General features: G+C 38.8%; 1 protein-coding gene across 1 annotated transcript in view; it reads left to right on the plus strand.

Annotated features, from left to right (window-relative positions):
* LOC100556473 (retinal guanylyl cyclase 2) overlaps positions 1 to 8,381 on the plus strand; it is a 64,121-nt gene extending 55,740 nt beyond the window's left edge. Inside the window, 3 exon segments of the mRNA XM_062974459.1 lie at positions 2,265 to 2,363; positions 5,432 to 5,526; positions 8,292 to 8,381. Of these exon segments, the coding sequence (XP_062830529.1) occupies positions 2,265 to 2,363; positions 5,432 to 5,526; positions 8,292 to 8,381 (284 nt within the window).
* The last annotated feature ends 9,570 nt before the right edge of the window (positions 8,382 to 17,951 follow it).

A 17,951-nucleotide genomic window follows, 5' to 3' on the forward strand; every position in this document is an offset into this window, starting at 1 on the left:
ATCAAGGCATCAATAGGTTAAATAATGTATATATGTGGATACAGATATACAGGTACATAGATCTATGTATATAGGATTTGCAAGGACCTGCAAACATATGAGAGGAAAATTCATATATAAAATTAATGCCTATAGATACAGTAGAGTCTCACTTATCCAACATAAACGGGCCAGCAGAACGTTGGATAAGCGAATATGTTGTATAATAAGGAGAGATTAAGGAAAAGCCTATTAAACATTAAATGAGGTTATGATCTTACAAATTAAGCACCAAAACATCATGTTATACAACAAATTTGACAGAAAAAATAGTTGAATATGCAGCAATGCTACGTAGTAATTACTGTATTTATGAATTTAGCACCCAAAAATCACGATATATTGAAAACATTGACTACAAAAATGTGTTGGATAATCCAGAACGTTGGATAAACCAATGTTGGATAAGTGAGACTCTACTGTATATGGATACAGATATGCAGGTACATAGATCTATATGTATATAGGATTTGCAAGGACCTGCAAACAAATGAGGGGAAAATTCATATATAAAATTAATGCATATAGATAGATATAGATAGATAGATAGATAGATAGATAGATAGATAGATAGATAGATAGATAGAGATAGATAGATAGATAGATAGATAGATAGATAGATAGATAGATAGATAGATAGATAGAGATATATAAGCACATAGGGATTGCAAATACATGCAGGGGGTTAATGCCGATATATCTGTAGGAGAGATTAAGCAATATTTCAGGGGGAAATGCTTTTATAAGATTAATGGATACATATTTTTCTTCTTCCTGTGTCTTTCCCTTTTCAAAACATTACCTTGGTTAAGAGAGAGGGAGGCTTTGGAAAACACACTGATAAGGGAGGATAAGAGAGGAATAAATCATATATTGCAAGCAATTGTTATATCCCAGCCACAGGCTGGCCATGGTCACGTTCAAGATGATGACACTGAAGGGGATTTTGGTTTCCAAGATGGAACAGAAGAGGATTCTGGTTTAGGGATTTTGCATCAGTCTGAGCCTCCTGTTAAAGACATGCAGTTTCACTTTCAGCAAGATGACCTGTTGGCTCCAGAAGAGTCAGATAACGGTCAAGCTGACATTTTTCCTTTGAGAGTTTTTGAGGAGGATTCGGCAGCTATGAGAAATAATGAGGAGGTAACTGGAGAACTAACAAATAATGACGGAGCCGGGGCAACTGAAGACCAGGTGCGAGATAACAGTGACCCTGAGCTATCCAGGCAAGACCGTTTGTCTTGGCGGGGCTCTGAGCTCCGCAGAAGCGCTCGTGTTGACTGGGTATCCTGGCAAGGTGAACTTAGCCTGAGGTGCGACAGCAATGGCCTCCAGGTTCTGTTGCCCGGCCTTGGCCTTGACCCCATTATAAGTCAAGCGAGGCTTTTTCAGCTCAAAAAAAAAAAGGGCTGAAAAACTCAGCTTATCTTCAAGTATATACGGTACGATAAGACTTCCATATCGATAGGAATCCTTCCCCAGTTGGATTGCAGATACCTGAAACAATGGATATGAGCGAATACCATTAAATTACTTTGCACCCAGTCCCAGTAGACCATAATAGCATCCTAAATGACTCATCTATTCATCAAGGTATCCTACTGAGATGAATATTTTCCATCTTGACTCTTTCTGAATGATATAGAACCTTCCTTTAATGATAAGAGTTATATAAACATAGCTTGTTTGTCTGATTAGTTCATCAGACTTTGAATCCCAAGAATTGGAGTTCAGTGGGTGGTCCTGGGTTCTGCCAAGATCTGTAAAGCAGTGTTAGGTGGGATTGTCTGAATATCGATATTTTTGTGTGTTTGGCATCCTATGAAACCTGTATCCATATTCTGATTTTTGGAAAACATAGAATCATAGAGTTGGGAGAGATTCCTAGGGGCATCCAGTCCAACCCCATTCTGCCACAAAACAAATACACAAAACATTCCCGATAGATGGCCATCCAGCCTCTGTTTAAAAAATTCCAAAGAATGAGATGCCACCCGACTTTGTGGCAGCATATTTCACAGACACACAGCTCTTGCTGTCAGGAAGTTTTTCCTAATATTTTGGTATAACTTCTTTTCTAGCAGTTTGAACCCACTGTCCCATATTTTAGTTTCTGGAGCCGGTCCGTTTTCAATATACCATCCCTTCAAATATTGAAATATGGCTCCCATGTCCCTAATTAGCCTTGTCCTTTTCTCCCTCGTATTTCTTTTTAAATTCCCTAGGTCCTTGTGCTGCCGGAGTGGTGGGTCTGACCATGCCTCGGTACTGTCTCTTTGGCGATACTGTGAATACGGCTTCCCGGATAGAATCCACCGGGCTGCGTAAGTGTTTAGTCCATTTTTGTGCCAATGACAGATATGAATACTGATCAGAACTTGGGAAAAAAAATATCATTTTGCATTCCAGATTCCAAAATCCTGCAAAGTACACCCAGCTGATCCTACTGCAGTCTTTAGTGATGAGAAGTTAAAGGATGCACCTATATTGTACAATTAATGCACTTTGACACCACTTTAATTGCCATGGTTCAAATGCTGTGGAATTAGGGAAGTGGTTGTTTGGTTGGAGTAGATCAATGATGTGCAAGCTTTTGCGTCAAAATTCACCAAAAAACCTAGCATGACTTGGGTGGTGTGTCACTTCGAGAGAGAAAAACCATAATTTTGCAATATGTATAGTTTAAATAACAAAAATGTATAATTGTAATATATATATAACTGTATTTAATAAATCAAAAACTATTTACTACCATTATTTCCATGTACAACAATCTATGGTACCTCTTGCAGTTTCCACGCTGATTTCTCTCTATTCTAGTTTCAATGTAGTCATGAATAATGAATAATATAACAATAGTAATATTATGATAATATATTACAATAATAATAGAATGATATAATAATTATATAATAACAATAATAATAATAATAATAATAAATGAAATCCAGCATATCTATACTGTTTGCTGTGTCATAATAAAATAATAATAATAATAATAATATAATTATATATATATATATATATATATATATATATATATATATATATAAACAGTAGAGTCTCACTTATCCAACATAAACGGGCCAGCAGAACGTTGGATAAGCGAATATGTTGGATAATAAGGAGGGATTAAGGAATAGCCGATTAAACATCAAATTAGGTTATGATTTTACAAATTAAGCATCAAAACATCATATTATACAACAAATTTGAAAGAAAAAGTAGTTCAATGTGCAGTAATGCTATGTGGTAATTACTGTATTTACAAATTTAGCACCAAAATATCATGATGTATTGAAAATATTGACTACAAAAATGTGTTGGATAATCCAGAACGTTGGATAAGCGGATGTTGGATAAGTGAGACTCTACTGTGTATACACACACACACACACACACACACACACACACACACATATATATATATATATACACAAGCTGTGCCCAGCCACGCATTGCTGTGGAAAAGTGGTGGTGGCATTGATTAAAAATTGTTGTGTAATTTTGATTTGACGTTATTTGCATTGTTTTTATTAATTTTATTGTAAGTTATATTTTTATTTTTTATATTTTATTATTTTCTTGTATTATTTTTAGTTATTTTCTGTTATTATAGTATTTTATTGTATTAATTTTTGGTGTTTTTTATTACTTTTTTTGGGTTGCTAGGAGACCAAGTTGGAGGAGCTTAGCCTTCTAAGTGGCAGCAATTGGATAAAAGCAATTATTCCTCTCTCTCTAATTAGGACTTTATTTTTTCTTTTCTTTTTGTTGTATCAACCTAGAGGTGTGGATGATGGGTTGTGTTGTCAAATTTTGAGGTTGGGGGGCCTGTAATTTTGTTGTTTTGTGGGTCGCCATGATGCCATCACTCTTTTATATATATAGATATATATAAATGTAATGTGCATAATTCCCATTGACTAAACAACAAAACCACTGGACCAAATCACACCAAATTTGGCCACAAAAGACATAGTCATCCACTCAATCTGCATGCAGCAGCGTGTCAGCAAAAATGGCTAGGTGTGTCAGTGCTGACACACGTGTCATTGGTTGGCCATCACTGGACTAGATGGTCCTGGTTTATCTTGCAATTCTCTGGGCTTGTAGTATGGTGAGGCATAAGAATGGGAATTGTACTTTTAGCCTGCTATGAAATCCCAGGATGCCATAGCAGATAAAATGGAATCAACCTGCATTAATTCCACAGTGGAGATGCACCCCAGAACTGGGAATTTGGCCACCTCTGGATCTCATCATCCCCAATGTCTTTGGCATGTTCATAAAGCAGGCTTTTGACTTGTACGCAGAAGAGCTTTTTATGAAGTTATTTTACTTATGTAGGTTTCCAGTACTTTTGTTTATCTGTTGTTTATTGTTTTTAGAATATTTTTATTGTTTTATAAGCCACCTTGGGTCCCACTCCGGGAAAAATGTGGCATAGTTAAACATAGACATTACTTCTTAGCACTTTAATCCCTTCCTACCTTACCTTATCCCATATTTTCCCAGTTGACTCTCTGACACTTGTTTATGCACTTTATTAAAGCTTTGGACATTGTGTTTTATATGCACGGCCCCTTTTATCTCCAGGGGTGGATGCTGTATTATTACTCATTTGTTCTGATTTTATGTGTTTTATTGTATTTTTATAATGTTTAAATTGTTTATTTTATTTGATTTATGTTATTACTGTTTTGTTTTGATATTCATTGTAATTGCTTTGTTTTGGGCATTGCTCCCTTCGGGAAGATGGTGGCAGGATAGTTATTATTATTATTATTATTATTATTATTATTATTATTATTATTGGTAAAGGTTTTCCCCTGACATTTAGTTGTGTCTAGTTGTGTCTAACTATGGGGTTGGTGCTCATCTCCATTTCTAAGCTGAAGAGCCGGCATTGTCCATAGACACCTCCAAGGTCATGAAGTTGGCATGACTGCAGGGAGCGTTGTTGTCCTCCCGCCGGAGCAGTACTTAATGATTTACTCACATTTGCATGTTTTCGAACTGCTAGGTTGGCAGAAGCTGGGGCTAACAGTGGGAGCTCACCCCGCTCCCTGGATTTGAACAGCTGACCTTTTGGTCAGCAAGTTCAGCAGCTCAGCGCTTTAACCCGCTGCGTCACCGAGGGCTCAAATGTGGCATACATATGCAATAAATAAAATAAATTAAAATAATATTAGCCAGCCATTGTGGCAAAAAGTCAGCCCCATTTGCCTTCCCTGGCTTTGCGGATTGATGAAAACAGAGCAGAAAGTCCTGGATTTAGCTCTTTGACTTTCAGATTGGCTAATAACAGTTCCAAAGGGCTCTGAAACAAAGTTTGAAGTTATAATATTTTTTTTTGGTATGTGTCGTCCTCTTTCCTCCCAAATCTCAGCCTTCAGGATCCACATCAGCCAAAGCACCATGAAAACACTTCGGAGCCTAAACGAAGGTTACAAAATTGACTTCAGGGGGAAGACCGAACTGAAGGTAAGAAACTTGAACCAAGGACATTCTTAGGGCGCATCTCCACTGTAGAATGAAAGCAGTTTTGCACCACTTTAACTGCCATGGCTCAATGCTAAGGAATTCTTGAATTTGTAGTTTGATGAGGCACTAAAGTACTCTTTGGCAGAGAAGGCTAAAGCCCTTGTAAAACCACAACTCCCAGGAGTCCATAGCATTGAGCCATATAGCTCATAACTAGTACTATGAAATATGTCCAGAAACGAACTGGCAGCCAATGGAGGTGTTGCAACAAGGGAGTTTTTGCTCCATATACTCGGGTATAAGCTGACCCGAATATAAGCCGAGGCACCTAATTTTACCACAAAAAAACCTGGGAAAACATTGACTCCAGTATAAGCCGAGGGTGGTAAATTTCAGAAATAAAAATAGATACCAATAAAATTACATTAATTAATTACATCAGTAGGTTAAATGTTTTTGAATATTTACATCAAGCTCAAATTTAAGATAAGACTGTCCAACTCTGATCCAATCATTATTCTCATCTTCTTCAATGTAAATGTGCTTATGTATCCTTTTAGTAATAATAGAGTAAAATAATACATGTAATAATAATAATAATAAATACAGGAAAATAATACCAGTAATAATAAATAGAGTAAAATAATAAATGCAACAATAATAATAATAAGATCAGAGTGAAATAATAAATGTATTATTATTAATAATAAAAATAGAATAAAATAAATGTAATAGTAGCAACAATAATAGAGAAAAATAATAAATGTAACAATACCAATAATAATAGAGAAAAATAATAAATGTACCAAATATTCTCGAGTATAAGCTGACCCAAATATAAGCCAACCAGGACCCTCACCCGAGTATAAGCCAAGGGGGGCTTTTTCAGTCTTAAAAAGAGGGCTGAAAAACTAGGCTTATACTCCAGTATATACAGTAATCATCACCATAAACATGAATCCCCACTTCGCTCCGTGGGCGTAAGTCCAGTTTATAATCTCATAACCCCTGAAGTCATATTAGCCATAGCAACCATTTAAAACAGCTTAGAAGTGGCAACAATTTAAAATTATGCTCAATATGGCCCCTGTATCCACTGGTATTCATGGTTTTGTTTATCCACTTCCAACCAAATGCACATCTGTGGATTTGATTTAAAATATGATCCTTCTCTATGGGTCTTTAGGGACGTTAATGCAATTCTCTGTTCCGTTACCAGCAGAAGTTGGCCATAGATATATATTGAAAGACTTAGAAATTATTATAGTAAATTCTCAGTAACTGCAAGACATTCATAATTGTTCTAAACATCGTTACACTTAAGTGGCTGAAAGGTTATAGGAAGGGGCCTGAGGCCAGAGGCGGTTCAAGGCCAGGTCTCCAGGCTGCCTGGCCATGTTCCAGAAGCATTCTCTCCTGACGTTTCACCCACATCTATGGTAGGCATCCTCAGAGGTTCTGAGTTCTGTTGGAAGCTAGGCAAGTGGGGTTTATATATCTGTGGAAAGTCCAGGGTGGGAGAAAGAGCTCTTGTCTGTTTGAGGCTAGTGTGGCCACCTTGATTAGCATTTAATGGCCTTGCAGATTCAAAGCCTGGCTGCTTCCTCCCTGGGGGCATCCTTGGTTGGGAGGTGTTAGCTGGCCCTGATTGTTTCCTGTCTGGATTTCCCCTGTTTTCAGAGTGTTGTTCTTTTTTTAGGCTTTCCCTTAATCCCTCCTTATTATCCAACATTTTCGCTTATCCAACGCTTTTATTTTTCAGTGATTGGTTTGGGGAGGGGGGGTGCCAAAATTCTGTTCGCCTATACAGTAGAGTCTCACTTATCCAACATAAACGGGCCGGCAGAACGTTGGATAAGCAAATGCGTTGGATAAAATAAGGAAGGATTAAGGAAAAGCCTATTAAACATCAAATTAGGTTATGATTTTACAAATTAAGCACTAAAACATCATGTTATACAACAGATTTGACAGAAAAAGTACAGGAGAGTCTCACTTATCCAACACTCGCTTATCCAACATTCTGGATTATCCAACACATTTTTGTAGTTGATGTTTTCAATAAATTGTGATATTTTGGTGCTAAATTCATAAATACAGTAATTATTACATAGCATTATTTCATATTGAACTACTTTTTCTGTCAAATTTGTTGTATAACATGATATTTGTAAAATCATAACCTAATTTGATGTTTAATAGGCTTTTCCTTAATCCTTCCTTATTATCCAACACATTGAATGTTTGCCTATATGTGTAATGTGATCCGCCCTGAGTCCCCTTCGGGGTGAGAAGGGCGGAATATAAATGCTGTAAATAAACAAATTAATAAATAATTTGCTTATCCAACATTCTGCCGGCCCGTTTATGTTGGATAAGTGAGACTCTACTGTAGTTCAATATGAAATAATGCTATGTAGTAATTACTGTGTTTATGAATTTAGCACCAAAATATCACGATTTATTGAAAACATCGACTACAAAAAATGCGTTGGATAATCCAGAATGTTGGATAAGCGAGTGTTGGATAAGTGAGACTACAGTAGTTGAAAATTACCTTGGGCCGGCCCTGCCTGAGGCTGTTAGGAATGGTGGGAATTGAAGTCTAAAACACCTGGAGGGACTAAGTTTGCCCATGCCTGGATTAGACAGATAGCCCTCTAACAAAGAGTCTGTTTTACCCGAATTAGACCTTGGGGAGGTGGTGGGGTGGGTTGGTTCAGGTGGTTCAAATGCCTGATCTGCTTCCGGCCCTTTGTTGACAGGGGAAAGGTTTGGAAGAAACATACTGGCTGGTAGGGAAGAAAGGGTTCCTGAAGCCACTGCCTCGCCCTCCTGAAATGCGCCCAGGGTGAGTATGGCCGAACACCAGTGATCCTTAGCATTTTGCTTCTGTTAAAATTCCCAATGGAATGAACTTTTTACCTAATAAGGCAAAATATGCCTTCTGATTCAGGGTATCATTTCTCTGCTTTCAGGGAAAGGTCATTTGGGTGTGCAAAGGGTCCTTCTCCGAGCTTGCTTTGGGATTAAATTTAACAAAAATCCAGACATCTCTCTTATACAAATGTGTGGTATTTCTTCAAGCAGCTTCATGTTATAATACATCAGGGTTTATCTATTTATTATTTATTTATTTACAGTATTTATATTCCTCCTTTCTTTCTCACCCCGAAGGGGACTCAGGGCGGATCACATTATACACACATAGGGCAAACATTCAATGTCCATATACGCATAGAAACGAGACATACACAGACGCAGAGGCAATTTAACCTTCTCCTAAGGGGATGTTCGATTCTGGCCACAGGGGGGAGCAGCTTCTTCATCATCCACTGGTACGGCACTTCCTCATTCCAACGTCGTAAATTAGTTAAATTTGCCTCCCCAATTTCTCAACCTGGGGGTTGAGAAAGTGTTTTTCAACCTGGGGGTCGGGACCGCTGGGGGGGTCACAAAGGGGGGGGTTCAGAGGGGTCGCCAAAGACCATCAGAAAACACATATTCCTTATGGTCTTAGGGGGCCGGGCTGTGGCGCAGCTGGCTAGTAACCAGCTGCTATAAATCACTACTGACTGAGAGGTCATGAGTTCGAAGCCCGGGTCGGGTTAAGTCTCTGACCATTAATAGCCCCGGCTTGCTGTTGACCTATGCAGCCCCGAAAGACAGTTGCACCTGTCAATTAGGGAAATTTAGGATACTTTATGCGGGAGGCTAATTTACAACACCATAAAACTGCCAGCAAAACACGAGGAAAGGAATGCGGAAGTACAGCCACTACTGGACGGTGAAGCAACAGCTCCCCCTGTGGCCGGAATCGTGAAGCTGGAAAAATGTTAAAAATGCCTTTGAGTTTGTCCAATGTATGTTGTTTGTCTGTTGGCATTGAATGTTTGCCATATATGTGTTCATTGTAATCCGCCCTGAGTCCCCTTCGGGGTGAGAAAGAAGGGCGGAATATAAATACTGTAAATAAATAAATACATAAACTCAAATCCCTCCAGTATTTTCTGATGGTCATGGGGGCTCTTTGATTGTATGTTAACTATAAATCCCAGCAACTACAACTCCCAAATGTCATGGTCTATTTTCCCCAAACTCCACCAATGCTCACATTTGGACATATTGAGTATTCATGCCAAGTTTGGTCCAGATCCATCATTGTTTGCAGTCCACAATGCTCTCTGCATGTAGGTGAACTAGAACTCCAGAACTCAAAGTCAATGACCACCAAAACTTTCCAGTATTTTCTGTTTGTCATGGGAGTTCTATGTGCCAAGTTTGGTTCAATCCCATCATTGGTGGAGTTTAGAATGCTCTTTGTACTATAAATCGCAGCAACTACAACTCCCAAATGACAAAATCAATCCCTCCTCAAACCCCACCAGTATTCAAATTTGGGCATATCGGGTATTTGTGCCAAATTTGGTGCAGTGAATGAAAATACATTCTGCACATCAGATATTTACCTTACGATGCATAACAGTAGCAAAATTACAGTTATGAAGTACCGTGTTTCCCCAAAAATAAGACAGTGCCTTATATTTTTTTTGCTCCCAAAGATGTGCTAGGTCTTATTTTCAGGGGATTATTTTTCCATGAAGAAGAATTCACATTTATTGTTGAACAAAAAAATGAACATTTATTATATAGTGTACAGTAGTTGTTATCACAAACCAACATAACCAAACCAAACAAACTGTGACTCCTGTCAAGAATTTCTTGTTACTACCATTATTTTCATGTACAACTGGTATGTACATTTACCAATCCTGCATGCTCTGATGTTTGTTTGGCGGGCACCGGGCATGCTTCCAAACAAAAACTTTTCTAGGTCTTACTTTCGGGGGAGGCCTTATATTTAGCAATTCAGCAAAACCTCTACTAGGTCTTATTTTTTGGGGATGTCTTATTTTCAGGGAAACAGGGTAGCAACAAAAATAACTTTATAGTGAGGGTCACCACTACATGAGGAACTTTATTAAGGGGTTGCAGCATTAGGAAGGTTGAGAAACCACTGTCATACAGACTATAAATACGAGGAAGTACTCTTAAGTACTCTTTCTTACTCTAAAGTAAGAAAAACGAAACGAAAATCGGAGCTGACGTAATAAGAGGGATAAAGGGTACATCTGTACTGTAGAATGAATATAGTTTGACACCACTTTAATGGCCATGACTCAGTGGTATGGAATCCTGGGAAGTATAGCTTGTCAAGACACCAGCATGTTTGGGCAGAGAAGGCTAAACTATAACTCTCGGGATTATATAACATTTTACTGTGTGGAATAGATCCACCCTTATTCCCAATGTGCAGGTATTACACATTGAAAGCCACACCTCCTATGGAAACCTTTAAATGCCCCAAACCCATGTGGTTTGCTCCAAATTTCACTCTGGACCTTTGATTCCCCCCCCCCCCCCCCTGTATTTGCAGACAGCCTTGGCAAGACACAATCGTGCAAGAAATCAAGACTGCCTTGCGGGAATCCAAGAGAAAGTTCATCAGCAGGCAGAAGCAGCAGCGCTAGCCATACAGAAGACAAAACACAAAGGGAAGGATAGTTGAAGATGTCCATGCAATAATTTCCTTCTCTATTTTTTGTTTTAAAAGTCCTATCTGATTCCCATAAATTAAACATTTCTTGCTGGGCTTTGAATGGAGAATTGGTTCAAGATACCATGTTTCCCCAAAAATAAGACAGTGTCTTATATTATTTTTTTCTCCCAAAGATGCGCTAAGTCTTATTTTCAGGGGATGTCTTATTTTTCCATGAAGAAGAATTCACATTTATTGTTGAACAAAAAATGACCATTATATACTGTACAGTAGTTGTCATCACAAACCAGCATGACCAGACAAACTGTGACTCCTATCAAGAATTTCTTGTTATTACCATTATTTCCATGTACAACACTCTATGGTATGTACATTTACCAATCCTGCGTGCTCTGGTGTTCTGTTCGTTGGGCATGCTTCCAAACAAAAACTTTGCTAGGTCTTACTTTCAGGGGAGGCCTTATATTTAGCAATTCAGCAGAACCTCTGCTAGGTCTAATTTTCTGGGGATGTCTTATATTAGGGGAAACAGGGTAGGCAGGAGAGTTATTTTATGAATCAGGTTTTCCACTGAGAAAATGATTGAAATATGTGATGAATGAATGAATGAAATTGTATGATTGGGGTCTAGCTAGGGCCTATTAAAGTCTGGCAAGGCTGAAGACTGTCAAGAATTGGTTAAATTGAGACGAATTCATCAGTCTCAGTGCCTCTCCCAACGAATCTGGCATCTGCTCAGATCGTACAGGAACAAAGTTCAAACTTCTCAGCTTTCAACTGTAAACAGCGGCTTAAACTTTATTGCAGATATGTACATCTTATATACGCAGCATGCCGGACACATGAGAAGTATGTATTTGCATTCCAATTTTATCTTAAACATGACATATATCCTGTCACATATCGGAACCTCCAACTGCTACTCTCTAGCAATGCATTTCCACTCTATGCATTTAACCATTACACTACTGGATTACATTCACATACACTGACGGCCAGCTTTAAACTCTTAAGCGCAATTTCATACTACATCAAAACAATTTCATCAATGAAGACACCATTCTGAAAATGGCATTATGAAGGAGGTGAAGAATTCATTAACAGTGGCTAATGAGAAATCTAGAGAATTGATGTGAGAACTTTTTGATGTAAACTATGCCTGCTTACTACATGGTCAGTGACCATGTTACCTTATGAAAGAAGTTAAGCAACTTAACTATTCTGGGATCAATGAGGCTCTAGCACAGTGGTTCTCAACCTGTATATCCCCGGGTGTTTCGGTCTACGACTCTCAGAAATCCCAGCCAGTTTACCAGCTGTTAGGATTTCTGGGAGTTGAAGGCCAAAACATCTGGGAACTCACAGGTTGAGAACTACTGCTCTAACAGATTTGAGAAGAATGACGGAGGTTATCTAAACAACCAAAAAATTGATAACCAAATTGCTACATAAGGAGACCCTTTTCCTTTTCGACTGTGTGCCGGATCTGCAAGAAATGCAGCATTCTTTCTAAGAAGCCTGGTCAACTGAATGAAAAAGGATGGTGAGCATGAATATTGAATGTATGTGAGTGAATGCTAAGTAAATGTGATGCTTCCCCTTTTGTCTGTGTAACCAATATGTAGCCATTATAAAATCTAGTATTGGAGTCTGTGTGTCTGCTTCTTTCTCTTAAAGTACCTCCATCCCACTGAAAATGGATTAAAGAACATTTTAAGGTTCAAAAATGAGAAATACAGAATGGGGGATTCTCTTTATGGCACTTAGCTAGGAAACCCACTGGATGACATTGTCAGAAGGAGGCAAAGACAAACATATTTGCCTTAGAGCCATCACAGATCTGAAACCAACTTGAAGACACACAACAAAAGCAAAACCCAGAGTTGTATTTTTACATGCTTGTGTAAACAGGTATCCAGCACCTCCTTACGCAAACAGTTTCCATTTTCTTCGAAGTGCAATGGGCTGGCTTAAAGGGCTTTAGTTTTCAAGGCAATATTTAGATTTTGAGGTCTTTGAGACATATGGAGACATGCACACAAAGACACAGACATAGGGTGCATCTATACTGTAGAATTAATGCAGTTGGACACACTTTGTCATGGTTCAATGCTATGGAAATCTGGGAGTTGCAGTTTGTTGAGACTCTTGCACTCTTTGGCAGAGAAGGCAAAAGACCTTGTAATATACTTTATTTATATTCCACTCTATAGGTGGATTACAGAACACATATATGGCAAACATTCAATGTCGATACACAATTAACAAGGACAGACAATACATAAACAGAGGTAAAGGCTTTCCCCATCTTTTCCATCTCCGGCATCTGGAGGCTATGCTCAATTCCGGCCACAGGATGGTGCTGTTACTCCATCTTCCATGTGGAGTTTTGTTTTTCATAGATGTCCTCCTGATGAATTGCCAGCATGTTCTTATGAGTGCCTTTTTATTACCTCCCTGCTAAAAACAGTACCTATTTATCTACTCACATTACAGTTTTCGACCTGCTAGGTGGGCAGAAGCTGGGCTGACAGTGGGCGCTCACCCCAACCTGGGCTTAAACTGCCAACCTTTCCATCACTGTGCTAAATGGGAGTTGTGCAAACCTACAACTCCCACAATTTCATAGCATTGAGCTGTAGATCTTAAAGTCATGTCAAACTGCATCCGTTCTACAGTGTAGATGCACCTATACACATCATAATCTATGTAGTGTAATTTTAGGCATATTTATCTATGTAGCAAAAGTCCAACAAAGCCTATTGCAGAGTTTTTTTAGCAATATTTGTTTAGGGGAGTGCCATTGCTTTCCTCTGAGGTTGAGAGAGTGTGACTTGCCCAAGGTCACAGGTATCCTATTTCTATAGCTGAGCATGGCATTCAAACCTTGGTCTTGAGTCTGGGTCAAAACCATTACATTCATGGTAGCTCTTGATCATGAAAGAGGGAAGGAGGAAGTTCTTGTTAGTGTTTTTTGTGATATAGAGTGAAATGTGTAATCTTTTTGTTGCTGTGAAATGTACGTATTTCGTTCCGGCAAGCATTCTAGCAGCCAGCAGGTTAATTGTGGCAAGCCCTAATTGATTGCTGGGAGGGCAAATGGCAAGGACTTCCGTTTGTGCTACTTGACAAGAAAATACATCACAAGCTGTGGAATGCAGAAAAGGTGCTTCATGCACAGAGAACGGACTTTGAAAGAGACGGACGTGCTCCGTGTTTGTTCGTGTGGATGCAACATGTGTCCAGATAGCTTTGGAATTTAGCACTGTAAATAATGTAAATAAAAGATTCAGTGCCGCTGGCTTCAGCAGACATAAATCAGCGAAGCTGTCGTTCTTTGTCAGTGCTTTCACCGTTTGCAGAGTGGTCTGACGAGTGAGCTGAGGTGGGACCTAGCTCATCTATCAGTCGGGGTTGCCGATTCCCTGACAGTTCTGGACCAAAAGAAGAATGTGTTTTCATAATGTTTAGGCAGTTTGTTTGAAAACTGAGTGCTAATTTATGTGCGCATTGTCCTTGTTGTTTAAATCTTTAATAAACACATCATACGTCGAATGTATCTAGCGTCACTCCCATTTTTGCATGTTACAGGGAGCTTCCATTTATCTGAAGGATTTGGATTGGGTTTCAGAATACTGTATGAATTGTAATCGCAAATAATAGCAAAGGCAATGGCACCTTCAGCCACTAGGGGGCAGGCAACATGCATGCAATCAAACCAATGCCGTTTATTGATTTGCAAGCATTCAAATCTGGAATTGGCCAACTAGGGGAAACTGTATCCCTGGCAAACATTTTCCTTTTCCAAATTCTTTCCCTGCTTTCTCTCCACGCATTCTCATCCCTGTCATCCTGACATTCACTCCTGTCGCATGCTGAGTAACCCAGGCTAGTCGCTTTTGGTGGGGCAAAAAAAAGAAAAAAAAAGAAACTTATTTAGGAATTCCTTACATTTCTACCCAATGAGAAATTCCTCACCATATTGAAAGACATCTGGTATCCATGGAAGGAAAAAAATCTATCTGATGTCTGGGAGACAATTCAGACAAATCACCATTCTTTGAAGTTGGGCAATGAAGGGTCTTTGTGCCAAAATTTGGTCCTGATTCATCAAGCAATGGAGGAGCCTTTGTGGATCAAACATACATACATATAAATATACATATATGCATGATTCTTTTATACACACACACACACACACAAACATTAACTTTATTACACATAGCATGAAGGAATATTATACATGACATTTTGTAATACCTTTGTGCACGAAGCAAAGATTGTGTTCATGGAATCATCTAAGAACAAAGGTCTCGCTATCTCAGAAAACTTTGTGGACAATTTTGGATTGTTTTTTATTCATTGTTTTTTATTTATTTTATTTTATTTATTTTTGTTTTTTATACCTGGGACCTTTTGGTCTGCAAGTTCAGCAGCTCAGCGCTTAAAACACTGTGCTAGCCATTACATGTTAGATTCAATTAAAGCCTCAGTTTCCTTAGGCTGGAAGGAACAAAAGACCCGGGCTGTGGTGCAGGCTGGAGAGCAAGCCAGCTGCAACCAGCTGCAATGAATCACTCTGACCAGGAGGTCATGAGTTCGAGGCCCGCTCGGAGCCTATGTTTGTCTTTTCTTTGTTCTATGTTAAAAGGCATTGAATGTTTGCCTATATGTGTAATGTGATCCGCCCTGAGTCCCCTTCGGGGTGAGAAAGAAGGGCGGAATATAAATACTGTCAATAAATAAATAAATAAATGCTCAATCTTTTCTACATTATAGATGAGTTGATTTTCTTCCTTTCTTCACTTTTCAGAATTTGCATCCATACATAGAAATCTGCAATCTGGTGGCATGGGTGAGTCTGACTTTGGGTGCATTTACATTGTAGAATTAATGCGGTTTGACACCACTTTAACTGCCATAGAATCATGGCACCAACACTAATTGACAGAGAAGGATAAAAGCTTTTTATAAAACTCCCATGATTACACAGCATTGGGACTTAGTAGTTAAAGTGGTGTCAAACTGCATTCATTTTTAAAGAAAATATTTTTATTAATGTTCTTTTCAACATAAAAACAGACAAAAACATAAAATAAAGTAAATTACAGAACTAAGAAAGGGAGAAAAGGAAGAAAAAAGAAAAAAGTAAAACAAAAGGGAAGAAAAGAAAAAAAGAAAAATTAAATAGACAAAAAATAGCAAAAAAACCTATGTAAAATATAAAATAAACTTCCAACTGTTGCACGGTGTCTTCGGGTCTCATCTTTTCCCCCTTTCCTAAATTCTCAAATTCATCCTGATAGCCCAGATCATTCCTTTCCTCCTGTTATGAGGTTTAGTACATAATCTAGTTTTCTTAGATCTCAAATTAAAATCTTCATTTTTTCCTCTTTTAAATATTTTTTAATCATATCCCAGTCTGTTTTTTATTTATTTATTTACAGTATTTATATTCCGCCCTTCTCACCCTGAAGGGGACTCAGGGCGGATTACAATGAACACATATATGGCAAACATTCAATGCCAACAGACAAACAACATATATAGACAGACACAGAGGCATTTAACATTTTTTTCCAGCTTCACGATTCCGGCCACAGGGGGAGTTGTTGCTTCACTGTCCACTGGTGGCTGTACTTCCTCATTCCTTTCCTCGTGTTTTGCTGGCAGTTTTATGATGTTGTAAATTAGTTAAATTAGCCTCCCGCATAAAGCGTACCTAAATTTCCCTACTTGACAGATGCAACTGTCTTTCGGGGCTGCATAGGTCAACAGCAAGCCGGGCTATTTAATGGTCGGGGGTTTAACCCAACCCAGGCTTCGAACTCATGACCTCTTGGTCAGTAGTGATTTATTGCAGCTGGTTACTAGCCAGCTGCGCCACAGCCCGGCCCTTGTTTGTTTTCTTGGATGACCTTGATTGTTCGCTAGCAGGTATGTCAATTTGCCCATGTTCATTATTTCTAGGATCTTATTAATCCAGCATTTCTTTATTTCTCCACGACTTGGTCATTTCTCCAAGACTTGGGCATGTTAGACACATCTGTTTCGACAGGCTTTTGAGTTCTGTTGTTGATGTTTTAAAAGGTGCTTCTAGGATGTTTTTAAGATGTTTTTAAAGATGTTTTTTAAGATGTTTTTTAAATTGTTGATTTTAGCCGGTTCTTGTAAGCCGCTCCGAGCCCTAGGGGAGTGCATATAAGTTTGAAAAATAAATAAATAAATAAATAAATAAATAAATAAATAAATAAATTTTTGAATGCAGTGATACATAGGCAAAGAAAAATCTGTCCTATGACGAACCAGTGCTAGAGGCATTGCTTCTTTCACGGAATAAAATGAGGACAGCGTTAGAAGTGTAGAGGTCATAACTTTTGGACTCACAGGAGAGTGTCAGAGTGGCACGAAGATGAAAAATGGGCTGTTACATTACAGCAGGAAACATCTGGGTTGGGGGGAGAAGGAGAATTGCTCATTGTATCGTTTATCATGGCTTTGGACAGGAAGGTGTTGCACGCTCAAGTCTGCCAGGAATAAATAAGGCCTGGATCCCAGCCATTGCTGGAGTTCATGGCGGAGGACGGGACAGAACGGGAGGGTCAAGCAAGGGATACTTGTCCAGACACAACTTTGAGACTGGATCGTGTATCTACACCAGGCATGGGCAAACTTTGTCCCTCCAGGTGTTTTGGACTTCAACTCCCACAATTCCTAACAGCCTCAGGCCCCTTCCTTTTCCCCCTCAGCCACTTAAGCGGTTCAAATCTTCAGGATGAGGTGAGCTCCTGTTGTTAGCCCCAGCTTCTGCCAACCTAGCAGTTTGAAAACATGCAAATGTGAGTAAATCAATAGGTACTGCTTT

Source organism: Anolis carolinensis, chromosome 3 (assembly GCF_035594765.1).
Source record: "Anolis carolinensis isolate JA03-04 chromosome 3, rAnoCar3.1.pri, whole genome shotgun sequence".
Taxonomy (NCBI): Eukaryota; Metazoa; Chordata; class Lepidosauria; order Squamata; family Dactyloidae; genus Anolis; species Anolis carolinensis.